The sequence below is a fragment of the Vanellus vanellus genome (assembly GCF_965231255.1).
Source record: "Vanellus vanellus genome assembly, chromosome: 14".
Classification (NCBI taxonomy): domain Eukaryota; kingdom Metazoa; phylum Chordata; class Aves; order Charadriiformes; family Charadriidae; genus Vanellus; species Vanellus vanellus.
In genome coordinates this window covers 19,971,555-19,998,897 of record NC_138919.1, presented here as the reverse complement: position 1 = coordinate 19,998,897, position 27,343 = coordinate 19,971,555, and the positions used below count along the sequence as shown (strand labels likewise).

Genomic DNA, 27,343 nt, shown 5'->3' with positions numbered 1-27,343 from the left:
CCAAGAAAAACCTTTTTGTGTCCTAGCATGGCAAATGAAGAAGATGATCCAATTATACAAGAGGTAAAAGTGCGTTGTGGTAGGAGTGATTGTACATGATGCTTTTTTATTATTATCACTATTACTATAGTTCCCAGTGTTCTTGCATTGCTGAAACAACATGTCATCAACATCAGTGGTTGTCTTACAGCTGATGGCTTGCTCTGTGCAAGGAAGTATGTTGTGTGGGCCAAGTATATGGCTCATGGTATCTATTTTGCCAAAATAGTGGTGTCCATGTTGGCAGATTCAGATCAGGTTTTTCACCCTTTGTGATCTTTCTGTGTCAGAAGAGGAACGCAGGTGGGGAACTTGCTTCTACCACTGTGTGTTTCCAGCAACTCTATTGCGTGTCTCCGAGAGCTGTAAAAAATTGGATGAGTTAACGTATGTTAAACATGAAGCTAAAATGTTCCACATCTTCTGCTAAAACAAACAATTTTGTTCTGATTCTGGACTTGTCTAAAGGACTACTGTGTCCCAAAGGATAGCCACAGTGTCCTGTTCACTTTATGTCTGAATTTACACACTAGAAGTACAAGGAAGGGCAAGCTCATAAGAAGGAGAAAAGCTGTGAGAAAAGGAGTGGGAATTGTCAGGACTATATCTAAAGGTATCTAAAATGGCAGCTCCCATACGTGATATTTATGGAACATCTGTGGATTTTCAGTGCTGGTGGCAAAATGATAATATTTAATCAGATTTGGGATGTGGTGTCTCTTGTCTAATTTAGAAAGATTTTATGACAAAATAATGGCAATGAAGTTACCTTTCAGTCATAACTGCCAAAGAGAGAACTTCCTCTTCTTTCTATAATTGCGATAACAGATTCACTTCAGCCCCTCGGAAAATTTCAGATTTGTTTGCCAAGCTTTCTTAGAGAGAAAAAACAGCTAGAGCCACTGTCTGCTGCCTCATCATAGTGTGTGTGGGTTGTTTGTTTTTTTTTTAAAAGGCCAACTGCAGAATTTGATGTGCAAATCAGCGGAGGAGACCTTTGACAAGAGAGTCATGAATGTGTTTTACATTAGAGTTTGTAATGAAAAGCTAAAATTGTCAGTATTTGAGCTCTAGGGATTGTACGTTTATCTGAAGCTCCCTCGATTACAGCTGGCATCTGATGAAAGTTGTTTGGTTTGCTTTTTAGATTGATGTGTTCCTGGCCAGAAGTCTACTGGAGAAGCTGTATCTGTTTCAGGTATTTCAGTTAACTTTTATGCAGTGCTAGTTTGTTTAAAATAAATTCAAGAGCAGTAACTATCCTTACTGGTTCAGCCTGCCAAGATCTTGGATATAGACAAGCCTGTTTTGGGTCTCAGTCAGTTGAAATATTTAGTATTAAATCATTGCCAAGAGAGGGGTGGTCATTTACGGCACAGACTTGTCATTAAGTCACTCCCTTTAACCACCCTAAGGGACTGCTTTTAGTAGATAATGTCTTTTTATCATGTTTTGGATAAATCTGCAGTCTCTTAGCCATCTTCCCTCAACACTGATTTCTGCCATCTTTACTCAACAAACATTTTTTTAGGACTGGTCCTATTTAAAATGTCATCAGTATTCAGAAATAAGTGTGATTCATCAGAAGAGCCCCCTTATGTTGTGGAGATGAAACTAACTAGTGATTGAAGGTGGAAATACGTTAGGAAGGCAGAGGTCTGTTTTCCATTCTGCCACTGAATTTCCCTAATCATTTTATCCTTGTGATTCACTTTTCCCATCTGCAAAATGGGAAGTCTTTTGAGGCTGTTGGCTGAAATGTTCATTGTAAACCTATGATGTCCACTGGTAAGCCCACTGCCTCCTGTACAGATCCTCTGCATGGCACCTGTCAGCAGAGCATGGCTGGAGACAGCCAGACACGCTGGACCAGACACTCAGCCTTCCCTCTGGGATACCCACAGTTGTTCCGTGTCAGGAGCAAGCATTGGTTAGTGAAGGGGCTTGTGAGTGTTCTGGAGAAATGGCAGGTCTGAGCAGGACGCTGCTATGGCTGGAAGATTTCATTTGGATGCCACATTGTCCTCTCTGAATTCCCAAATAGTTCAGAAGAGAGACCCATGTGGCTAAACCTTTGGTGTCCTGACTAGCTACATGTGGCCCATGTCTTGTAAGCTAACACCACTTGTGTAAACCCACAAATATTTTAGTTTTAGGTATCATAGAATCATAGAATGGTTTAGGTTGGAAAGGACCTTGAAGATCATCGAGTTCCAACCCCTCTGCCATAGGCAGGGACACCTCTCACTAGACCAGGTTGCCCAAGGCCACGTCCAGCCTGGCCTTGAACACCTCCAGGGATGGGGTCTCAACAGCCTCTCTGGGCAGAGAGGTTATACCTCTCCAGAGACTTAATGCTGGGGGATAGGTTTTTAATTGCTTCCAACAATTTATTTTTCTGTTATACTAACATGGTACCATTTTCCTGTATTAAAATTTATTGTGGCATATGAGGGGCAGGAATGGGGTTATGTAGTGATGAAAGCAGAGGATTGAAGGGAAAGCAACAGGCTTGATAGGTCATACTCCCAAATCCCCTGATGACTCACAAATGAGTCAAGTAACTTCTTTTTTTGATGTCTTGTATCCATCTGGCAAGTGGATCTACATGTGAGAGGACAGGGAAGATTTAGTTAGTTTCTGTGGAGTTCTTTGATCTTTAAATGAAGAGGGTTTGATGAAATGGTTTTGTTTTCCAGTATCCTATTCGTCCAGCTTCCATGACGTACGATGATGTTACACATTTATCAGCGAAGATAAAACCAAAGCAGCAAAAGGTTGGTCATCATTTGAGTCCAGTCTGTAAAAGTTGTTTTACATTGTGCAGAATGTACTTAAGAAAAGCACATTGTGCTATTAAGCTGTTATAACTAAGTAGCTACTTGCAGGACCAGATCTCTGTGCTTGGACGTATTGGGGGAGTCTGTTTTTGTGTTTGTAAAGTAGGGTTTAGAATAAGAGTAGTTTATAAAGAGAGGAATTAAGGTCATCATGGAAAAGCCACTCTCTTAATATAAAAGAGAGTCACTCAGGGAAATGTAGTTACTAATGCTAATTCAGTGTTTAGGCGCTTGTGCTAATACAGCTTGATTTAAAAGGTTTTTAAAGCATTCAGAAAAGGGTTGAGCTTTGGAGGCATGCTCTGTCTTTCAGTGTCAGCATGGGTCTTGATTTCTCTCTTGCCTGGCATTGAATCATCATCAGTCCTTTTGAAATCAGTGGGGTTGTATAGGTAGTGAAAGCATAGCCAAAGCCAAAATGATTGCACTTGCTTGCAAATGTATGACAAAACTGTGGCTATGATTTTAAAATGCCTTATTTAAAAACCTCAGAAATAGATGTCTGTGATATTAGGATTTTGTTCTGGGAAATGGTTAAGGAGAGTGCTTGTGTGAACTTTGGAGTTAGGATGCATGTTGTGTTCAGGAAGTCTTCTATTAAAATTAGGAAACATTTGCATTGTAAGCTTAGACCTTGTTTCTCTGCTTCGACCGGTGTAAATCGGGAATAACTACGAAGTCAGTGGTAAATGCTGCAGTCTCACACTTAGCAGCATCGAAGCCTTTGCCTCTGAAGAGGACATAGTTACTTTACACTGCTTGGTACCCAAACTAGAAGGAAACATACCTGAAGTTTGAGAGATTCTGAATGGATCCTCAGTGATAGGGAGGCTTGGAGGATATTGCTTGGGCACTTGGTCTGTACTGACAAGTAAACTAGACTGATGATGTAGTGGAAGGTATGCATCAAAGTGAAGGTGTATTTCAAGGCTGCCTAAAGAACTGTCATTTCTCTGCTCCCATTAATTTACATGGGAGTTTATATATCCCTAGCTTATTGTTAAAATGTCCCCATCCTACAAAAACAGAATCACAGAATTACAGAACGGTCAGGGTTGGAAGGGACCTCTGGAGATCATCTAGTCCAACCCCCCTGCCAGAGCAGCGTCACCTACAGCAGGTTGCACAGGACAGCGTCCAGGCGGGTTTTGAATGTCTCCAGAGTGGGAGACTCCGCAGCCTCTCTGGGCAGCCTGTTCCAGTGCTCTGCCACCCTCGAAGTAAAGAAGTTCCTCCTCATGTTAAGATGGAACTTCCTATGTTCAAGTTTGTGCCCGTTACCTCTTGTCCTATCACTGGGCACCACTGAAAAAAGACTGTTCCCATCCCCCTGGCACCCTCCCTTTAAGTATTTGTAAGCATTAATAAGATCCCCCCTCGATCTTCTTTTCTCTAGACTAAAAGGACCCAAGTCCCTCCGTCTTTCCTCATAAGAGAGATGTTCTAATCCCCTAATCAACTTTGTAGCTCTCTCTATATAACCCATATATATGCTCAACTTTATGCATGAGATTTACCCTGTGGGTTTGAATGCTGCTGATGTATTATAAATTTGCTGTAAACTTATGGAAATGTTAGCAAACATGGGTTTGAATTTTAATTGATATGTGTGGGGTTCTGCGATGGTAATCAGCTGTCTTTCCTTTCCTACTATTTAGGTTGAACTTGAAATGGCCATTGATACTTTGAATCCTAACTACTGTCGCAGCAAGGGAGAACAGATTGCTCTCAATGTAGATGGCACGTGTACAGATGAAACAAGTACCTATTCCTCGTAGGTGTCCTCTTTGCCTTCATTTGCTTTTTGTGGTGGGCGTAGATATAGGTATGTCCACCAGGGCTTCAGGGAAAGGTGAGAACAAGTGCTTCGGACACTGTTATATAGCAAGTATTCTTGGAAGTAATCTACATTTTTTGGTGTGCTTCATGAATTCTGAATTGCAAAGAGAAAGATGAGTATATTTGCTGCAGTTGTTGATATTCCATTTTGAAAATTGGTGATTTCAGACCTTTAACATCTGTATGCCACATTGCCTGTAGAATACAATCTCACAGCATTGATCTGTCTGCAGGAAGTTGATGGACAAGCAAACTTTCTGCTCGTCACAAGCTGCCAATAATGTGTCCCGCTACGCAGCTGCTGTTTATAAAAAAGGTAAGTTTCTTTTGCTTACCCCTGACATCAGTGAAACATGCTCATTTCAGGGTTAAAATAAGACCTGTTTGTTCTTTTTACTTCAGCCTAGGTTTTAATTGACTGATGTGTCTTTAAAGAAAGGAGAAGTTTTGCTAATCGATGTTCCCAGAGTCCTTGAGAAGGTCTAGCAAAATTGTAACTGTTGTACAAGAACACTGTGGGTTGGTAAATGCCTCCAGGATCTCAACAGTGCATGGTGACCTGAAATAATGCAAATTTGTAGCATAAATTTATCATTGTTTTTTAAATTACTAACTCTATCTAGTTGTGTCTATCTCATTTTCCTATTCCAACACTTTTTGCCCCTCTCTTGTCTCCTAATCCCATCACAGTGTTTTGATCTGATGATCATTTCAGATGAAAATATGTATGACTTTTTTACTACAAGTCTCCTGAACTGTACATCAGGTCTGAACCAGAATGTGGCTCCCTACAAAATCTGGTTTAAACACAAAAAGGAAAGTAGCAGAAATAGGTCTTGGTCTTTGTGGAGGGTTGACCTGGGCTGGATGCCAGAGGCCCACCAAGCTGCTCTATCACTCGCCTTCTCAGCAGGATGGGGGTTGGAGGGGAGAAAATAAGATGGAAAAAACCTCATGGGTCAAGATAAAGGCAGTTTAATAAAGCAAAAGTAAAAGCAAAGGCTGTGTGCGGAAGAAAAAGAAAACAAAATATTTACTCTCTACTTGCTGTCAGCAGGTGATGTCCAACCACTTCCCGGGAAGTAGGGCTTCAGTAAGTGTAGCAGTTGCTCTGGAAGACAAATGTGATAACGAATGCCCCCTTTCCCTCCCTCCCCCCCCCCCCCCCCCCTTTCTCTTAGCTTTTATTGCTGAGCAGACATCAAATGGTATGAAATATCCCTTTGGTCAGTTTGGGTCAGCTGTCTTGGCTGTGTCCCCTTCCAAGATCTTGCCCACCCCCAGCCTTCTGGTGAGGGGGGAGTGTTGGGGAGACAGCCGTGAGGCTGTGCAGCACTGCGCAGCAGCAGCCAAAACACTGGTGTGTTATCAACAACTTTCCAGCTACCAGTAAAAAGCACAGCGCTATGAGGGCTGCTATGGGCGGAAATTAACTCCATCTCAGCCAGAACTGATACAGTCTTTCATACTCCTTTGAAACCCTGAGAGATAGGGTGATAATGAAAAGTGCTGTCCTTGTGCAGTGGAAAAAAACTACTTTAACCAATGTTAATTCTCTTTTTCAGGTGAACTTCACCTGACTCCACTACATGGAATTCTTCAGCTGAGGCCAAGCTTCACCTACTTGGACAAGGCTGATGCAAAACACCGAGAAAGAGAAGCTGCTAATGAAGGTAAATGCTCCACGAGTTGTGTTTTCATTTGGGAGGTGATACAAGTTCTGTCTCTAATTTTACCAATAATAGTCATTATATTCTGAAGGTGTTTGTTATAACAACATGCTGATTATAAGGCCATTTCTCAGATTGTTTTGCTGATCTTATTTTCAGTGTAGCTGCATAAATGGTTTTGTGGGCACAGTGTGGGGGACTGGGGGATGGGAGGTGGTGGGTAGTGTCAAAGGGCAGCAGTAGGCAGTGTGTCACCACTGCCACTGAAAAGTTACACTGCAAAGCTTGTGGGAGCAGTATTTCCTATCGTAGGAGCGGTGTGGTGCTGTCATACATTGCATAGCTTGACAAGCTGGCATTGAACCCATGGTTATGTAGTTCTTAGTACTGCTTTGTCCCTGCAAGGGCCCCCAAGCAGTTACAGATTGGCTTTGGCTCTTTACTGAAGGGGTGTGTGTATTCTGTTGTATTTTTTGGCAGGTGGTGATTCATCCCAGGATGAAGCTGAAGATGATGTTAAGCAAATTACCGTATGTCCAGATTTCCTTTTTATAATAGTTCAGGCAACGGTTCACAGGAAAGCATGACAATTCACACCCAAATAAAAGCATGGGAAACCTCAGCTCGTCCTGGTGACCCAGGGCTTGGGAGGGGGGAAGCAAGATGGACTTGCCCTTGTTGCACAAGCATAAAGATGGTATTGACAGCAAGGAGTGATTCATTTGAGCTAGGGCCCCAGCTTCTGTTACTTATGTACCAAATAAATAATGTAGGTGTTTGAGTTTGAGGCTGTATTTAATGACAATGATGCCCAAATCTTTTAGGTACGATTCTCTCGCCCCGAGACTGAACAAGCTCGTCAACGACGTGTTCAGTCCTATGAGTTCCTGCAGAAGAGGCAAGCTGAAGAGCATTGGGTTCATCTACATTATTATGGATTGAAGGTGGGTGTGTGCTGGCTGCTGAGGAGGCCGCCTGGGCCTGAAGGCTCAGCCAAGTCTAGAACTGTTTTTCAGTCTGGGCCCACAGGAATCAGGGAATCATCAAAACATAATGAAGAAAAGTAGGTCTGTAGGCTTGAACAGACCCTGCAGTGTTGTGTACCTCCTCCACTGGAAAATGCTTTGGGGTCTCCACACTGGAAAACATTTAAAACTGAGAGTTGGACGTACATATAAGGAGGTCTGAGTACAAGAATCACTCAGGTCTTGGATTATGAACTGGATTTTGTGAAAGACTTGGGGAACCCAGTCAGCTGAGTGTCAGAAATCCCACATGCGTGTCTGTCAGGAGATTTTTAAGTCACAGCAACAGAAATGTTCCCACATCACATGAGCATTGTCCAAAAGAGTGAAAGCAGAACATCAGTTGATCATGTGGAATGCTTGAATGGTGCAGTAATGACAGGGTGGTCACAGTGTGGAATGAGGAGTCCAGGTCTCTGGCATTTTATATGTTTTCAGTATGTGCTAGTGATTCTTGTTCTTCTCCATATCTCCAGGATAGCCGTTCTGAACACGAGCGCCAGTATTTATTTAGTCAAGGTCATGGCCTTGCTGAAAACACAGAATTAATTAAATCTCCCAGGTAATGGTTTGATGATTTCCTACAGAAATTGCAGTCATTTGTTTGGATTGTTTTCAGAGTAATAAGCAGATATATTCTTTAAAAGTGTGATCTTTGATAATTCTATTCATGATAAAAATTGAATTGTTTAAAAAATACAGAAACAACCTACCCTTCAACTTATTCGGGTTGCTTTCTTTGTTTCCCTGTGCTCCGAGATTAAAACTAGTTGTTTTCACTTGGGATTGTAACCTCTCGTATGTTATCACAACCCTGCATTTTTGGGACTGTGAGTATTGTAAAGGAAAAGTAAAACAAAAGCTGCTTCTGGTTAAAATAAATTAAAACTCTGAAGCCAACTAACTCCCGTTGTTATCAAATCTTACAAAACTTTCTTTTGTGAGAGACACCTGAAACTACTTGAAACTTGTTCAGTTTTGTTTCGTGGTGACTGCGGCTATGCAGGAATCCTCCCGTGCTGCAGTCGACACTAAGTCTGATACAGCCGTGGCCCAAGTCGTAGGAAGGTGGCAGACTCTCTCTCTGTTTAGTGCTGTGGGTAACATCTCAGTGGAACAGAGCTAGGTGTTCTGAGAAGTCTTTTAGATCTGATTCTTTCCTTACAGACACTGGTAATAACATGGGTGGGAAAGACTTTTTGCTTGTTGCAGGCATGATTCTCTCTGTCTACAGGACTTCACATGACCCATCTTACTGCTGTGTCAGAGCATCTGTGTTTAATGTATTTACTCTTGCGGTTCCTCTAACTGGACAGCTCTTCTATACAGAAGAGCTGGGATTCTGACTCCCATGTATTTTATTCCTTCTCTTTGGGCAGATGAATGGCAATAGCTTTTACTAGTACTGAATTTACAGAGGAAGATGGGAGAGGAGGAAAGGGGAGAGCTGTCTTTTCAGGCTTATGTTTGTTTTGTAGATTCACACAAGTAGGATTGGTCTAAGCAAGAAATAACTGTACTTAAACTTGGGAAGTCCCAAGACAAGCATTTTAAGGATGTGTTTGCTTTTCTTCTAGTGAATATTTAATGATGCTGATGCCTCCAAGCATAGAGGAAGAGAAGTAAGTGTTTGTACAGAATGTTCAAAGTCCATATTGGCCGGATGCTCTTTTTCATGGGCTGCAAATCTGCTTGTTTTATCTGCAGTGACAAACCAATGGCTCCAAGCAATGTGCTTTCTATGGCCCAGCTGAGAACTTTACCCCTTGCTGATCAGATTAAGATCCTGATGAAGAATGGTTTGTAGCTTTTGTAATACATTTGCACTTTACTTTGTGACTTCTAATTGCCTCAGATAAGATACCTTTCCTAGTAGTATCAGTTCTGTCACCCCACCAGACAGTCTGTCTGATGCTGATTCTGTGAAGAGCACAAATCCTGAGCCTTTCCTTAAGAAGACCTACTGTGCAGAGAAGAGCAGTAACAGTAGGTCTTACTGCTGATTTGTATGTTTGCAGTCAACCTGCTCTTAGAATAATTTCTAATCTGATGACAGCTTTCTGGATACTTCTATTTCAGCAGGTGTCTCCTGGAATGTGGGGTCTGAGCGTGAATCATAAGTTGAAGGTTAATGCAACAAGCTGCACTTTGGCATTTTCTGGGAAGTTTCCAGTAATACGCACTTCATGAGTATAATCTAGTTATGTTATTTTGTCTCTTCAGAGTTACTATCTGATGAGAGCAAATCCTGAGGACTTTGCCTCAGGAGCTTCCTGTCTTGTCAGGTATCGCTGTTTCCAAATATTGCCAAAGGCAAAGGTTATTTTTTTATTATTTTATTAATGCGTTAATTTGGGACTAGTTAAGACAGTCAACTTTGATGCAACATTAGCAGATATTTTTAGAACAGATGATGACTACAGTCCAGGGAGAGACTTAGTAGAGATTAGGTTTGGGGTTTTTTTCTAAGATACAGCTTTGACCGCGAACTTCAACATAAATCATAGTATCCTAGATTTATAAATCTATGTCTTTATCATGTGCATTGAAGAAACCCGTAATCTGGTGTGTATTTTTGCCTTTCAGTGAAGGTTATGCCATTTGCAAATCTGATGAGTTTGCTAGGCTCTGGGACTGACTCTACAGCAGTTCTCCGCTGTATACAGCAGGTGGCAATGCTGGTCCAGGGAAACTGGGTGGTGAAGAGGTATGGCTTGTCTTTGTTACTGGGACATGGTTTTCTGCCTTAAGGAGGGGATCAGAACAATGGATTTTATGTACTCATCTTCCTTGTGTCCCAAAGTAGCCATGTGCTTAACTCAGAACTGAGAAATCTTGATTTAATGTTTGGTGCGTTTTAGTGCAGTCAGATATTCAAAATTCAAAGGGTTGATGTTAAAGGATGATACCTTAGTACCTACCCCAGCTAAAACTATGGCTGAGCAGTGATGTAATCTGTATTTGCATTTGAGTTATGTTAGGTTTTTGGTGTTGTCTTCATTCATGTTCCATTGTGAGAGGACTGTCCCAAATTCTTCCAGAGATTAGTGGCAAATATAAACACAGAAAATGAAACCAATGTCAGCTATAGTATTTCTTAGCTAAAATCAGTCAAAGAAAGATCCTTGTGCAGTCACCTTGCTGTTCATCAGTGAATGCTGCTCTTGTCAGCTGAAAGCTACCCTCTAGAAGGCATTACTGGCTTAATAAATCAAGCGTGAGGTACTGAGTGTACCACATGAAATGGATTCTGTATCATTCTCCTGTTTATTAGGATAAAGCATACCACTGGAAATTGAAGTCTAAACTGCGGTATGATTTTTTTACCTGGGTGAAGCCCTGCATGTGGACAATTATAGTCTCTGGAATAGCTCTCTGTTAAAATGAGTGGCACCAGCTACCAGTGCCACGTGTGTACGCAGGATGTGTTTCAGCTGTTGTGATACATGCCTGTATTAGCAGTGTGAACAGATTTTACAGCCACCCCTGCTATCCCTCCAGCCATTCCAGAAGGAAGCTGGAAGCAAGTTAAAAGAGTATATTAGCATTCAGATTGTTTGTATGTTATAGCTGATTCTTTGCTACTAGTCTGAGGAGGATGTATATATCTGTAGTAGATGTGTCATGTTTGGGATGTTTGGGCACAGACCAGCGTGTGCACATATCTGAGCTTTAAATGCAGAGGGGACCCATTTCTTCAGCCTGGGTAGGATCAAGATCATGATTGGGTTGCCTTGAGGCCTTGGAGAGCGTAGAATCATAGAATTGCTGAGGTTGGAAGGGACCTTTAAGATCACCAAGTCCAACCATTAACCTACCCTGACAAAACCACTTCTAAACCACGTCCCCAAGTACCACATCTACCCTTTTTTTTAAACACCTCCAGGGATGGCAAATCCACCCCCTCCCTGGGCAGCCTATTCCAATGTTTAATAACCCTTTCAGTGAAAAAAATTTTCCTGATATCCAATCTAAACCTCCCCTGACATAACTTGAACCCATTTCCTCTCGTCCTATCACTTGTCACCAGGGAGAAGAGGTCAGCCCCCACCTCTCTACAACCTCCTTTCAGGTACTTGTAGAGGGTGATAAGGTCTCCCCTCAGCCTCCTCCAGGCTAAACAACCCCAGTTCCCTCAGTCATTCCTCATAAGACTTGTCCTCCAGACCCCTCATCAGCTTTGTAGCCCTTCTCTGGACGTGCTCCAACACCTCAATGTTCTTCTTGTAGTGAGGGGCCCAAAACTGAACACAGTATTTGAGGTGGGGCCTCACCAGTGCCGAGTACAGGGGGATGATCACTTCCCTAGTTCTGCTCACCACACTGTTCCTGATGCAGGCCAGGATGCCGTTGGCCTTCTTGGCCACCTGGGCACACTGCCGGCTCATACTCAGCCGGCTGTCCACCAACAGCCCCAGGGCCTTCTCTGCTGGGCAGCTTTCGAGCCACTCCGCCCCAAGCCTGTTGCATGCTAACAAATGTCATCCAGTTGATCTTGCAGGCAGACAAGGGCACAGGGTAGAGTTGGTCTCGGGGCTGTTTGATTCAAGCATGACATTTTGTAGTATTGTTCTCTTAAGCCCTTGATTGCTGGGGAGGAAATAAAAATCCCTTATGCCCATACATCAGCATTTTGGCTAAATGCTGCCTTCAAGTCTACATACCACATTAGCCTAAGCATTTTGTAGGATCATTGTGGTCTTGGTTACACCGATCCAAGGGGCAGGATGGGCTTTGCAAGAACAAAGCAGAGCTTGTACCTGTGTTGCATGCATCTGCTAGCCACAAGGCTGCGCTTTGCTGGTGTAAGCCTTTTTGCACTAGTATAATTGCAGTGATGTAATTACACCAATGTTAATTCCTTTAATGAAAACCGTGCTTTGGATAAAGGTGTAATTTAACTGCAGAACAGGGAGGACATGTTTGTTACACTAATCTTCAATGCCATTTTTCTGGTGTACCTAGTAACTAATCCGTCTTCCCTTTTCATTAACAGTGATGTCCTCTACCCGAAAGATACTTCTAGTCCACATAGTGGAGTCCCTGCAGAAGTGCTCTGTAGAGGGAGAGACTTTGTTGTAAGTATAAAAGTGTTTGTTGTTTTTAAAGGAAAACGCAGGTGAAGTTTCCCTGAGACGCCAAGGCATTGCAAAACTCCACTGCAATAAGATATTTCCTCCAAAGAAATTATTTGTACTTTAATCCTGAAGGTGTTATTACAAGTCTGTCATGGGAGCGTTGGTGTAGATTAACATTGTGGCTGGCTAGAAGGTTCAGGTCATCTGTCATTAACAGTATTCATCCCTTTCCAATACATGCTGTAGAGCCCCTATCGCATAGCCCCTGCAATGTGGGGCTGACAGAAGCACCAGCACTGGATAATAAAGTGCTTGTTTCTCCAGATATATTTCCGGGGGCTCAGGACTGTGAGGTCTCAGGAGGGCAGTATGGGTAAGCCTTGTGCTCCGTGAGCACGCACTGTTGATCTTTAAAAAGGACTTTATTCCCCAGAGCTGCTAATCAGTGAAAGGACTTTGTTCCCAGGCACCTTTTGTGAGCAGTAGCTGCACATGGAAGTTGAAATGAATACAGGTCTTGTAAACACACACATAACTACAGCAAAAAGGAACAACCTCTGCATTGTTTTTGTTTTTGCTAACCATGGAAAGAATTAAGTTCCTAAGTGGTTCCTAAGTTCATATTCAGTTTATGGCTTCCACCCCATCAAAGAGAAGCTGATGAGTGCATTGCTCTCATTTTTTTCAGTTAGACCTGACTGTTCCCCTTGTTTGCAAAGTTTGTTTATGAGATTTACCTCTGAATAGGAGCATGCTTGCAAGAGACTTTAAGGATATTACAGTACTAGTGTAAGATAAAACTGATGGTGATTGAAACTTACTTTTTTATTGTGTCTTGATGTCTGCCCAAGACACTGCCGTATGGAGACCTGGATTCAGGTGTGACTTAAGTCTTTATGGCACAGCAGATTAGGTGACATGTTGTGTGTAAAGTTCTAGGGGCCAGAAATTATTATGGTCAGTTAAGTAAGCAGTAATGTTTTAGTGATTAAGATGTAAAGATAAATTATTTTAATTATGTCAAATATACCTTGTATGAGAAATGGATCTGGGTTATCTTAAAGGCAATAAATTTGGTCATTAGCTCTACAACAGGTAAAAAGATAAAATGTTAGAAAATAGAAAGTGTCAATATTTCTGGCTTTCAAAGTGAAACGTCTGGTCATAAGGCTCAGAAATACTATGTAATGCTGTATTGCATCTGTGGAGAAAATGTGTCCTAGCTTATTTCCCTGTATACATTTGTGTAAAGTAATTAATAAGGTTAAAAAATATTTATGGCCAATGGTGACTTATGGTGTCTGCCTGTTCCATGTTGTACTTTGGGGAGGAGGAAAAGTAATTTGTGTCTTTTCTGAAAGCTTCTGTTTTTTCCGCAGATTCTCACATAGTAAACTCAGAGAACATGAGTACCATTGGCTCTAGTTGAGGGTAAAGGGTCTGATGAGAAACGGCTGTCAGACTTGTGTGCAAGGAGAGCTGATAAATCTACTTCCTTTGGACAGCCGTTTCTTGTGCTTTAGAACAGAAATGCCCTGTGCCCTACAGCGAGCGTCATGGTTTTGTGTGTTTGTGGGCAGAGAGAAGCTGAATCAGAGAGAAGGATGCACAGATGACATTGTAGGGCAGGAAGAAACTGGCAGTAATGAGATTTTGAATTCTTCGCAACTTTATTAATACGCACAGACTAAAAGAGGTTGCTGTCTACTTAAACCGAGACAGGAAGAAATCAAAGGTCATGTTCAGAGAGTGTTCTGCCCAAGTCCTCGTGTGTCCTGTTAGCCCGCTCTCAGCAGCTGCCTCTCAGGATGTTAGACCTTAGGAGCTGCTCTGCAGACCACCTAGCTTTTCCATTAACTGGGGGCAAGTATGTGAGTGACAAGCCATCTCGGCATAACTTTAAGTGTGATATGCATTGAAGAAGGGAATAGGCACTTTCTAGGGGTCTGTGTGTGTGCTGCAGAAGGGAAGCAGTCATCAGCCTCAACAGTTTGAGTTCAAGAGAGTCTTCATAGCTTTTGTAGTCACAGGTTCACCAAGGCAAACCATGGACTCTCGAAGCTCTTGATACTGTGTTCATGGCCATTTGACAACAGAAGAGGCCAGAAAGTGTTTTCCCGCTACCGGGCTGAGAATCACCTACTTCCACATTCTTGAATGGACTGGGGTTTCCATTTTTCTGGTAACATCATTGAACAGGGTGATTACTACAACTTCAGTAAATCAAATGCTAAATACAGTTACTAGGTTTTTCTCCTTTGCCTTCCTAGATGTGGAAGTTCACACAGGACCGCTGGGTTGTGAGAAAGGAAGTGGCAGCAGTTACAAAAGTGAGTGATGGTTTTTTTTCTTCCTAAATCAGGAGTTGGTGATAAGTGTTGGGCATTGTCTGTAGGTCGGTAGTGGATACTGCTGCAAGCCTTGTGTCAGGTTCACAGCATCTGCATTACTGCTGACTTTCAATGTTGCTCACCAAGCACGGCTTCACTGTGGGATGGGTATAGATACACACTCTTTTTAGAAACGTTTCAAGCAGCTCCCACAGTTACCACGACTCCACAGGGTATGACTGGCCTTGTAGCTGAGCCGCTGGAATGCATCTTGTCCTCTCATCTGTTTCAGTGGAAAGCCAGACACAGTTTGAATTAAGCTGACTGATCATGCACCAAAACAGATGAGTACAGTCCACACGAGCTGCTCTGCTTTGGGTGTGTTACCAAAGAGCAACTCTTCTGTTGGCATTTGCCAGTTGTCCATATTGAATAAAAGCTTTACATCAACTCAGGCACCTGAATGTTCTGTTAAAACTGGCAAATGAATGAGAAACATTAAGTAAAGAGGACAAAAAATAATTTCCTTAAAATGTAGTAAAATGATAAAACACGAGTCAATTTATGCACAGATCATCTATTTTTGGAATGTAAGATCCAGTACTGCTTAAAAGCTGTGCATGTGTGGGTGCAGCTGACCTGCAGCTCTAAAGTAAGATTAAGATTGTAGAATACGCTTCTCTTCGCAATAGGGTCTTTTCATCTCAGTGTGGAAACTCCCTTTTCTTCACAGAACATGCCATGAGCTATTTGACTCTCAGGTGATTAATCACCACTGCTCTCTGAAGTCCTGTGCTTTTAACATTGTGTGAAAGTGTTGGTGCAGAGGAGGATGAGTTTCTCTGACTTAGCTGGGTGTGTATTCATGGAGGTGCCCCACACATATCAAATCAGCCCATCTCTTCCTGTCTCATGGAACAATGCCCATTGCTGCATGGCTGCATATGTCCTATGTAAATGGACTTCCATATGATTTATGCTTTTTATTTTCCTTTTAGCTTTGTCCAGAAGATGTGAAAGACTTCCTAGAGCACATGTCTGTGGCAAGAATAAACAAAGGTTGGGAATTCATGCTCCCTTATGATGAAGACTTTGTTAAGAAGCATCCAGATATAGTTCAGAGGCAACACATGCTGTGGATGGGCATCCAGGCCAAGTAAATGACTTGTTTTATTTTGGGGGAATAAGATAAAACCAGAGAACTATTTAGTATTTAAGCTTCTGTAGACATTGATAGATAATTTGATCTGTATTGCCTTGAAGGTTTCCACCTCACGATCACCGGGCAGTGGTGTGGTGGTGGGTGTCACTGTATCATTCAAGTCATTCCTGTTCCTTGGCTCCCTGGAGAAATTGAGTGTTCTATCCAATGGCTAAAGCTGGCATGGCTGCATGCAGGCGTAACATCTGAAACTGTCCTGTTACATTTTACCTTTGTCTTTCAGATTAGAAAAGGTCTATAATCTCTTAAAGGAGCACTTGACACCAAAGAAACAAGAGGCACAATCAGGTAATGATCCAGGCAGATCACCCTGAAGCACATGCATGCCTCCATATTCCTGGGTGATGTTTTGGAGTTCCTTTCTGGTTTTCAACATGGTGGGGACTGGTCTCGTTTAGTTCGATATTTTTCCTTTCTTGCAATTTTCTCTGGATTATTTGAGACAGATCTTGGTCTTTAGTAGCATCACTGATGTTGGGGTGACACAAGCTTACTGTAGCATCCCTGTAGCAGAGCAGGGAGGATTCCTTGGCACTGGGGACTCGCTATTTGATAGTGTAAAACCAGCTGGTTCTGTTAACCACTTCTTCGTTTAAGGCAGCTTGTATGGTGTAAGGGTGTAAGGAGCTCCTGAAGAGTGGACAGGGCTGGTGCACAACTAATTCTCACCTCTCAGTTTGCAAGCTAATACGCATGAGGTGATTTTTTCATTTCCCCTGATTTGCACTGGGCTGTCTGTGGTGTGCTTGAAGGCTGAGCAATTAATGAAGAATGTGTTTGGCAGGGGGCTGCAGGGAAGTGTGAAGCTGTCTGGTTTTGACATCCTTCTCCACCATGGATGCCAGTGAGAATATTAAAGTAGCTGCTCCATAATCCTAAAAGATTGTGAAAACTTGAGAATCCAGAGAGTTTTGACTAAGCATTTGGCTCACTGCCAGACACTGGAGCCAATGAGGAGTATAAGCAGAACTGACAAACGAGCATCTGAATCCATTTCAATACCCTGTGTCTGATCTGCTTGGAAGGATTAGGTGTTGGGTTATTTGGAGAGGATTAGCGAGCCTAACAGCAGAGAAGATAATGGCATGTGTGCTGTGCATGCTTTTACCTTAAACACAGCACTCCTTCCTTCGGCATTGAGACTGGATTCCTCTGCTGCCAACGCGCCCCTTCCTTTCACCTTTGGATAGCTGGGTGTGGAGAGGACACAGAGGGAGAGGCGCAGGATTGCATGGGAAAGGACTCCCTCCTGTCCCTTTCTCATAATCACTGGGTAATAACTAAGAAGAGGGTTTCAGACTTTTGTACTGTGCACCTCATGCTAAAAGGTGTTCAGGTTCACTGTTAACCCCTTCACTCTCCTCAGGGTACCTATAGGACATCCTGGTGCTGGCTCTGGCAGTTGCTGCAGCAGGGCCCACCAGTCACTAAATACTCAAAAAAATAAAAGTTGCTGGGCAGAGGAGCATTTGGGTCACAAGTAGGGATGTTTAAGCATTCTGTATCCTGGTTTTCTGATTTGTGGAAAAGGCCCTAGTGATTGAACAAATGCACTTTGTCTTTGCTTCAGGTTCCTTGACTGGAACACAATTCCCCAAGCATCTGGCTTACAACTGTCAACATGTTTATCTTTAAAAAAAAAAAGCAGACACCACCACCACTCCCCAAAAAACCCCAAAACTAAAATAAAATTTAATCAACAAACTGGGTTTATACCTTAGATTTCACAAGCAGATGATATTTCCTGGTTTTATTTCACTACGAGCCCTTCAAGAAAGATTCTGCAAGACCGAAGCCCTGGTTATGGTGAGATTTATGGTATGTTTTGTTTCTTTCTAGCTCATCCGTTGCTGGTTTCTGGGGAGCAAAGGGTCAACATGGCTAAAGCAAAAGTCAAGCAGAACTATGGGCAGCTGGAGAAGGAGTTCCAGAAGCAAAAGTCAGAGATGAAGTCAAATGACACTTCATCCAAGATGGATGATTCCAATATCCGCATTAAAGAGGAGCCTGTGAGTGACGAGGAACCGATGGATACCTCGGCTTATAAGGGCATGAACAACGGCATTGTCAACGGCCTCCATGCAGAGGAGGGCTCCACGGACTCTTTAAATGGCCACTTGCCTGGAGGCTGCATTGATCAGGTAGCCCAAGAACTGAAGGCGTTTGTGTCGTCAACATTTAAGAAACAATTTGTACTCACCCTGAGTGAGCTTAAACGGTTATTTAACCTTCACTTAGCCAGTCTGCCTCCAGGACATACGTTGTTCAGTGGCATTTCAGACAAAATGTTGCAGGACATGGTGTTGGACACTGGCTGCAAACAGATTTTGGTGCCTGTAAGTATGTTTTTCCCTTGGTGTACTTTGGGGAGGAGAGACTGGGGGGACAGTTAAACATCTGAGCTGTGAAATGCGTGGCCTGTGCTGGTGGCCTGGAAGAACAGATGTGCTCTGAGTAACTGTCCAATATTGGATATGTTGAAGCTGCTGGAGGTTTGTCTGGTGTCCTGCTTCTGGCAGGCCCTGCGCTCTGCTTTCTTTGCGGTGTGCTGTGCTGCATGGCTTAGTTGTCTTCGGGGCTCTGTTTCCACGTCCATGCTGTTGGGCTACAGTGACTCGCTGTCCCAACTTGCTCCTGTTAAGATGATCTAAGGCAGTCCCAGATTCCCATCATCTCTTCTGGAGTTGCACAAGCTCCCTTCTCTCTGAGACAGGGACACAGTTGTGGGAGGAAAGGTGGCAGTGACTGCCTGGGGGCGGCAAGGCACTCCCAGCAGAGCCCTGTGGGAAGCAGCAGCCCGCAACAGGAAGCAACATACCTGCAGCACGTCTTTGGTCAGGCCTTTCCTCCTAGAGTGTGCAGGGGTGTCTTTGTTTCTTTGTCTTTATGGAAATGACATGTATGATTGCATGAGACAAAGCCAGGTTTGTGTGACAGTAGGTTGCTTAGGCAAGGAAGAGGAATTTCGCATTATGGGAAAGAGCCTAAAAGGAAATTAATTTTACAAGACATCTGGCAGTGCTGATTGGGTTGCAACCAGAATGAGCCTGGGAGACAGCTGCCATTGGGGAGAGAGGAAAAGAGACATGTGAACCATTCCAAAGAGCAGGCAAGGTGGAAAGAGGAGGAAGTAGGCAGGCTGACGAGAGCGAGCCTGGAGCACGGGAATTGAAACCCAGCTAAGGCGTAAGGGTTGCTTCAGGGGGCTGAAATAACACGTTCAGTCCTGTGCAAAGTACGTGTTGTGGCACCTGGGAACCCAGTAACAGACTTGAAATGCCACTAGGGAGACCACCAATTTCGGTACTTTCTGCTTTCTCTCTTGACAGCTTCCAAGCCCTGGGGTCACATTTGCCTGGAACTGCATCTTGGCAGGGGCTAGGCTCTCCTTTGTAGGCGGTGTAATGTGTGCGTTTGCCATGCTGATGGTAAATAGCTGAGGTCATTGCTGTGCTATTGCTTGGGAGTGGGACTTGTTTGCTTTGAAAATTTGGGGATTTTGGAAATGTTTCCATCTACTCTTTGCTTAAAGGCTGTGAGGAGTGAAAAGTGTGATAGTTTCTTTTTTCAAAAAACAACCAAAATAAAATCCTCCTGAAGAGGGGTGATTGGGAACTTCCTTCTGTCTGGAAAACCCTGTCACAGGAGACCTGTGGAGGTGTAGAAGTGGTCACTGGAACATCGTGTGCTGGAGGTCTGCTGTATGTTTTAGTTCTGCTGACCCAGAATTAACTACAAAACTTGGGATCCTGTACGGGAGCCTGTAAAAGCCTGTACTGTTATCAGCAATGTACATCATTACCCCCAAGCCTCCCCCTGGTGCTCTGTGCAGATGGCAAAGGTGCTGGGGTGGGTTTTACTCTGTGCATGGGCTCATACACTTTGGTGTTTCTTGATTGTTCCCCTGGATGATTTTGTCAGAACCCTACAAGGGCGCCTGAGCTCAGGAAAAGCCCGGAGGATTGTTTAGTGTGGGATTTCATAGTTGCTCATTAGTTTTCTGTAATTGAAAGTGCTTTGGTGATAAAAATCAATGATCTGAGGTAACTAAAATGATGTTCTGTGGGGGGTGAAGGCACTCGGCTTGCATGCTGCCCTATTACAGAAAACATGTTGCTGAAAACGGCAATTGGAACCTTACCAGGGGAGCGCAGGATTTATTATAAAGCTGACCAACTGCACCCAGGGTGTGAGACAAATAGTGTTTGTGGGGAGCCAGAAGAGATGCCACTCCAGCTGGAGAGGAGGCTGTGGGGCCACCTGTGGGTGCTGTGCTTGCCTGCACTTTGTAGCATCCTCAGGTGGGAGGGAAAAGCACACATAAAGAAATAGCGAATCCTGGGCAGAAGCGCCCACGCACAGTGGCTGCTGCTGCCCTCAGGGAGAGGGTGAGAAGGGGCATCCTCCAGCAGACCCCGCACGGCGCCGGTGTCACCACTCACGCGGGCTGGGCCTGTTCCCACCCCGTGGGGGACGCCTGCGCAGCAGTCTGGATCTTGAATGTCCGTGCCCGGGTCCCGCAGACTGGCGGGTGTGCGCGCGGGTGGCCGGCTCCCACAGGCTGCCTTCCCATGGTCCCTGGGGTGGCGTGGTGCTGCCCACATCTTGAGGATATTTTTGGGCCATCAGGAAATGACGTAACCGTGTCCGGCGTCCTGCCTGGCCAGGGTAACCGGAGAGGAAAACAGCCCTGCGTTAGGGTGAGCCTTTTGTGCTGGTGCCCGTGCCAGGCTCCTGCAGAGGGGAGCTCAGCAGTTTACCTCTGGGATTATCCCAGCTGGTAAGCTTTTTCTGGTAGACTCAGCCCCTTTCAGTCCAGTTCAGCTGTAACGTGAGGCTGCCTGGTGGTGGCTGTTCTTAGGGCGTGCTGAGTGCTTGAGTGAGCACATCCCAAAGCCAAGGGCTCCTCCCCAAGAGCGTCCCGTTTAACGTGGCAGCCCCTGGGACCCAGGGCAGCAGTTCATCTCCTAAAAGCCCTGTGCTAGCTCTGGGGGCTTAGAGCAGGAGGGGGCACAGGCCAAGTATTTTAAAAAAGGGTTTTAAGGCAGTGGAGAGCTGTTTCAAGGTGAGGCTGGAGAGATTAAGGTAATGAACATAAGATGGCAAAGGGGCAGGGGATGGCAGGACAGTCAAGCTGTCCGGAGAGAGCAGCGTGTCCGTGAGGAGCGGCATTTCCCGCTCCGCGGCCAGGCTGCGCAATGGCAGGGCACTGCGGGCAGCACCAGTGCGCAGAGGGAGGCCGGACGGGGGGAGGAGAGTCTGTGGGGTTTTCTTCCCCAGTAAGCATTTTGTTGGTTTGGAAGCGGTTTCCTTACAGAATGGCCAGACAAACACAGCTGTGTTCCAGAGGTGCATCTGAGGCAGGACAGTTTGTGCTCGGGTCTGTTGAGCAACATTCTCCGAGCGAGGCAGCTTGCGGCTGGGGGCTGCCGGTGCCCTGCGTTTTGCCTGTCCTGCTGCGGCTTTATTCTGGAGGGAAGCTGAAGTATTTGATTTTATCCGTGCTGAAAGCATACGAAAGATATTATTCCTCAAAAGCGAGCGTCCTTACAAGAAGCAATGTCAGGTGTTGCGAGCCTAATAAACCTGAATCCTGGCTCTAAACCGAGTGTAAAACCTTGTTATATTCCAGCCGTTTGGACCGACATGAGGGGCAAGGCTGCTCCCCCTAGGCACAACTCTTCCCCTCTGCAATAAGATCAGTGTGAAAGGAGAGGCTGATCTTCCACTCTGCAATGCATAAGTCTCTTGGCGTGGTGTGGGGCTGGGAAGAAAGGTTTGGGTTGTACCGGCAGACAGGATCGAGGGGTGCTGGAACAGTCAGGACAGGCTTGTTAGCTTTTCACAGATGATTGATTTAGGTTGTCTGGGTGGTTACCAAGGGGTAAATTGTTAGTGACAGACAGGAAGGGACATGTCAGGAGTGAAGTCATATTCCAGCGTTGCTCATTAGTCACTGCTCCAAGGGGAAATGTTAAGGCAAATGGATGGTATTCTATTTTTTCAGGAGTTTGGGGCACAGAGGGGAGGCAGTCGAGTGCCTTCCTGTGTGCAGGGATGTGAGGCCTCTGCCTCAGAAAAAACAAATTTATTTCTCTAGTTTGGCACATGGAAAAAGCAAACAAACCAAACCACTTCATTTTTGGAGCCTAAAATGAGCAAGTGTCTGGTTCACTGTCCATCAGTGTTCAGTCTTCTGGAGTCCTGTAGTCTGCCCCAAAACAGAGATGACAAATACAGCAGAAGCACAGTGCTTGTCAGTAACGCTGACTTGGGATTAGTGAAGCAGATAAATACAGGATAGAGTCTGAATCTCTAAAACCTGCCACTGTAAATGCAAAAACCTCCGGAAAGACCCTGCAATGTACTTGATGGTCTCGATTGAATACTGCTGTGAGTGATCTAGAAGCAAACGCTGCTGACAAGAAATATCTAGACATCTTGCCATGAGATACTGGCTAAGATCCAAGACCTGGGATTGTTCTGGTACATGGTGGTTGACCCTCCACCAGTGGGAAACTGCCCCCATGCATTATTCATGCGATTCCAGTGTGCCCAGCAGTTCCCTTGTAAAGCTCTGAAATGGTTGGTGGTGTGCCAGACATGGCACCAGCACCCACGGCACTGGTGGGGGTTACCCCACCGTGACCAGAAGCATCAGTCAAGCACAGCTTGGCCATATCAAGGCACACATCGGGGTGCTGTGGTGGTCATCTCATGCTCTAGCACATAGCTAGCCACTTCTTAATTCGGGGTCTGTGCTGCAGGATCACCCAGCAGGACAGGTTTGATACAGATCCTGTTTCTGTGGAAGTCATCAGCCCTGTGAGAAGGTGTCTGCCCTGTGGCTGCAGGACGGGCCGTGCCTGAGCAGGCACAGGGGCTGCCACAGCAAAGTTACCCTTCAGGTGTGGAAGGGGAGAGGAGCTTATGTTCTCATTACATGGCAACGACGTTTTTGATTCAGTAATCGGTGCCTAGGGATACTTTATCATAGAGTCATTAAGCAGAACTCATTAAATAGATGGTTATTTTTAACAGCCACTTGTTCTCAGTTTCCTCCGCAGACTGCCGCTTCGCCAGATGAACTAAAGGTCTATGCGCTTTGGGAAGCCGGTGATACTTATGATCAGGTAAAGATAAAAATGTGACATTACCAAATACATGCTTATTGAGCCTTTGGCATTATTTGAAGTTTAGTTTCTGGAACTGGTACAGCAAGTAGTTTTCCACTTTCCCTATTGAAGTGTCCAGTTTTCAGTACCAACCCATTTCCAGCAGAGAGGAATCTCTAAGCTCACATTGCTGTGTCAAGAGAAGGCAGTGTGGGCAGAAATGACCTAATATGTTGGTAACACACGTCAATAACTAGCTCAGTGGAACAAATATAATTTTGAACCTGCAAGGAGAAAGGATTCTCCGATGCAGACCTTACACCAGGATCCAGTCCAATTTTTTTTTCTTTTGATGATAATACAAACATTAACCAGAGAGGAAACAATGTTGTTATGTGATGTATCTGTTTATTCTTAGAATAGGAAATGATTACATCATGTGTGAGCATCTCCTGAGTTTTAATTGCTATCAGAGTAAATTGAGTTAAAGGGAAGACACCTAACAAAATGTGGATGGGCAGCATAACTCCTGCATCCATGATCTACATATTTGTAGGAAAGTCAAGCAGTATCCAGCCTCCTGGCTGGAGTGGACCAGGTGAACTCCCGTGGGAGCATTTGAGAGGAATATGTTGCAGCCCCTCCTTCATCACGTTCTTGTACCTTTGGAGGTGCCCCAGGTCACAGGACGGGTGCAGGTCTGGCCACAGGGTATGGAGAGATCCCTGTAGAGCCCTCGGAGGTGAGGGCACTGCTAGAGAGCAGATGGATATGGGATGGTTTCGGAGTTATGAAGCAAGAATCCTCTGATGTAGTTCAGTGAATGTTTTGTACAGAATAAGGCACATGCAGTTTTGACATACAGAAAGATAGGCATATTTGTTTTTCTCTTTGTATTTATGATACATTTTCTTTTAAAGCATCGTCAAGTTTTGCTTGAAATCTTTTCAAAAAATTATCGAGTGCGCAGGAATGTGATCCAGAATCAGCTGAGTCAAGAATGCGGAGAAGATCTAAACAAGCAGGAGGTGGATAGAGTGTTAAAGGTAAGTTTCTATTCTGTTGTGGGTTTGATCCAATAAATACATGAATTTTTAATGCTTGGTTTGAGCAAAGGATCATATTTTACCTTGAATTGACAAAACGATTGATGTTGGAATGTGGACAAAGCCTGGTTTTCAGCTTCTTTTCTTAAAAATACACTTGTCTCATTCTACCTTTGCCTCCAAGGAGTAGTGATTTTGACTCATGCGTTATTTTGTATTATTGCAACAAATCTTTATTTGTCATCTTGGACCAGCAGAGAATAGTGTAGTAAATGTGATCCTTCAGAGTTATTTTTAAATAATGTGGAGTTAAACATTAAGGAGGTGGGAGGGCTCTGCACAGCGTTCTGAGTTTACCAGCTGACTGCTGTTGGTTAATGCTGAAGAGCGCAAGTGCCACATATTCAGAAGGAAATGCATTTAATTCTGTAGTGGGACGTGCAGCAGTGTATGGAGCAAAACCCAAGCCAAAACAAGCAGGCAAAGTAGTAGTTAACGCATTTCATTGTGAATGTTTATTTGAATCCTTTCATCTCTGTCTTTGAAGATGCACCATTTACTTGCTAAAGAGGTGTAAGGTATAAAGTACTGACCACGTGGGCCATGATTGACAAGCTTTAAAAGTGATGCAGGATGGCTAAGTAGAAAGTTGCCAACTAATGCAATACTTTAATCACTGTTGGTGGGCCTTTGCTTACTGTCACCCACTTCAATAAGACAAGTGCTGAAGTACTTTATTACATTGGGATCTGGAAACAGAATAACAGCATATTTAAAAAATGACAGATCTGTTGCCGTGATAATAAGCAAACTGGTCTTGCTTGAAAGAACCTGGTTGTCTTAGCATTAAAATAAGCTCAGACATTTCTGCCCACTAGACAGTATTTCATGTGGCTCGCCTGTGCTGGGAGATTTGTTAAGTGACTGGATGAGCTCTAGCATCAGCTCTCCTGGAATATCTAGACCACGTACTGGCATTAGTTTATCATGATGCTGTTGCTATTTAACAGATAACCTATTTCTAGAAAAAACACCTTCCCCTAAAAAACTGGGTACTGTTTTTATGTAAGTCACTAAGTCATCGTGCCATCAGCCTTGTGTTGTGTCAGGCTTCTTTGCCTTGAATTTGTCACAGACATATGTGACATTATCGTTGCTTCTGAAATAAAATTTAGAAGTATGATTTAATGAAATAGGAAGATTCTCTGGCTTCTTTAAGTCACAAGAGATTGGATTCCTCTTTGAATGAAATTGGATTTGTTGACTCCTATTTCCCCATCTGCGTGTGCTCCTTTTTTATACACAGAGGAACAGACTGACAGCATTTGTATTTTTGCATCTGCAGATCAAGCCTGCAAACCCTCTTTCTAGCCTCCACACTTAATTTCTTACTTGTTTTTGTGATGTGTGAGTCCCAAGGCTTGAGAAAAACAAAACAAAACAAAACGTTTTTCCCTTTAAGCTCTACAGCATCAGTTCCGTAGCAGTATTTAAGCCTGTGTTGAATTACCTAAATGGGAGGGTGGGAGTAAAAAGAAAAGAGAAGCCCTTAGCTTAGAACTTGAGAGACTGGGTGCTCATCTAATAGAAATAAGAAAATGAGCCACGAGAAAACCCACTTACTGAACTCCTTTGCTGTGGTGCTTAGCAGACGTGTAGTCAGAATACCAAACCATGCTTCTAAGGTTTGACAGTTCATTGTCACAGAACATCGTTTCTTGCGACTGCCTTCACGCTCCAGCCCGTTCCTGCTGCTCCCTTCAGCCTCTCCACCTGAGCTTCAGCCTGTGTTTACCCCTCAGTTCCCCTTGTCCTCACCCCTCCCCACCACCTTTCCTGAGCTGGCTTCTGCATGATCCCCATCTTCTCCCCTAAAAAGCCCAGTTTCTTGCTGCCATCACATTGTTTGTCGTCCATGTGGCCTCTCAACCTTCACTCTCTTGTGTTTATTGTCTTCATTCAAGCCATAGTGGTCTTCAGGATGGCGATAACCTGCTGCTCTAGATTTGTGCTCTCCCTTGTGCACTGGAGAGGGGACTTCTGTTACTGATGACATTTATTGTCCCAAAGCCAGACAGTGGGTCCCGAAACCTTACAGACTTTCCCTTTCTCCCCAGGACTGCTGTGTGAGCTATGGTGGAATGTGGTATCTTAAGGGGACGGTGCAGTCTTGACAGCGGTGCTAGCGGTTTCAAGTGATCTCCAGGACAAAAAAGAAAACCTGCAGCAGGTGGCACAGACAAACACCGTGGCCTTGGGAGTGTGGGGCAGGATCTGACCTACTTTGGGGCACATGGGCATTGCAGTCATTGACATCCTAACACACTCACACACGTGTTTGCATGGCCGCCTAGGCGCAAGAGCAACTAGGAGGACAATGTGGGACCCTGTCTGCAGCTTAATTAATCTGGCATTTCTAATGTATTTCAATTCTCGTTCTGTTTTGTTATAGAAAAAAAATAAAACCATATACTTGACACAGACATGATGGAAAATCATGGTCTAATACTTTATTTTGTAATGCCAATAAATTAAATTTGTTTGCAAACATCCCAGTTTTTGTTAAATACCTAGATGCTCATGCTTTAGTCTGAGCATTGTAATAGCCCTCACAGCCCACTTTATAAAGAGATCGTCATGTTCGTGGAAATGACAGGCCAGGGAGGGGGGAACAAAATCACTGTCTGAACTCTGTACTACATAGCGATTGTTCTCACCTGTTGTCTGTGAAATGAGTTATTTGGAAAAGCACCTACATTTGAAACAGATGTGGAACAACTACTGGATTTCTTTTATTGGTGTGGGTTTTGTTTGAGGGATGTATGCAAATACAGCGAGGTAAGTAACCAAGTGCACCCTCTGGAAGGCATCCAGCTGTAGTTATCACACAGCAACAATGTAAAACCTCTATTTTGTGTAATTTTTTTAAAATAAAATTCTATCTCGAAGGTCAATTCTACCCCGCCTTGTATTTGTCCAAGAAGAAGTGGAAAAGGCACCCGCTCCTTTTATAACCTGAAGGCTTATGGAGGAAGGAAAGATCAGGAATGTTTTAGTGGGGGTTAGAGGTAGACAGTAAACTGCCTCTTGAACTGCTTTACATCCTGGTCTTTAGGGGCACTGAGCAGTGGCTGTCAAG

The 27,343-nt window shown here is 44.0% G+C and overlaps 1 protein-coding gene across 1 annotated transcript; it reads left to right on the top strand.

Annotated features, from left to right (window-relative positions):
* Positions 1 to 27: 27 nt before the first annotated feature.
* Positions 28 to 27,152, top strand: POLR3E (RNA polymerase III subunit E; the record flags this gene model as incomplete). The annotated part of the gene is made up of 20 exons (XM_082490482.1): positions 28 to 63; positions 1,187 to 1,237; positions 2,739 to 2,816; positions 4,538 to 4,653; positions 4,952 to 5,034; positions 6,284 to 6,391; positions 6,869 to 6,918; positions 7,213 to 7,332; positions 7,890 to 7,975; positions 8,991 to 9,035; positions 9,121 to 9,212; positions 10,000 to 10,120; positions 12,410 to 12,491; positions 14,762 to 14,821; positions 15,820 to 15,977; positions 16,267 to 16,331; positions 17,883 to 18,379; positions 23,099 to 23,176; positions 24,079 to 24,204; positions 26,322 to 27,152. The coding sequence occupies 20 exons, from the start codon at positions 28 to 30 to the stop codon at positions 26,376 to 26,378; spliced, it is 2,109 nt and encodes a 702-aa protein (XP_082346608.1). The 3' UTR covers positions 26,379 to 27,152.
* Between the last annotated feature and the right edge of the window lie 191 nt (positions 27,153 to 27,343).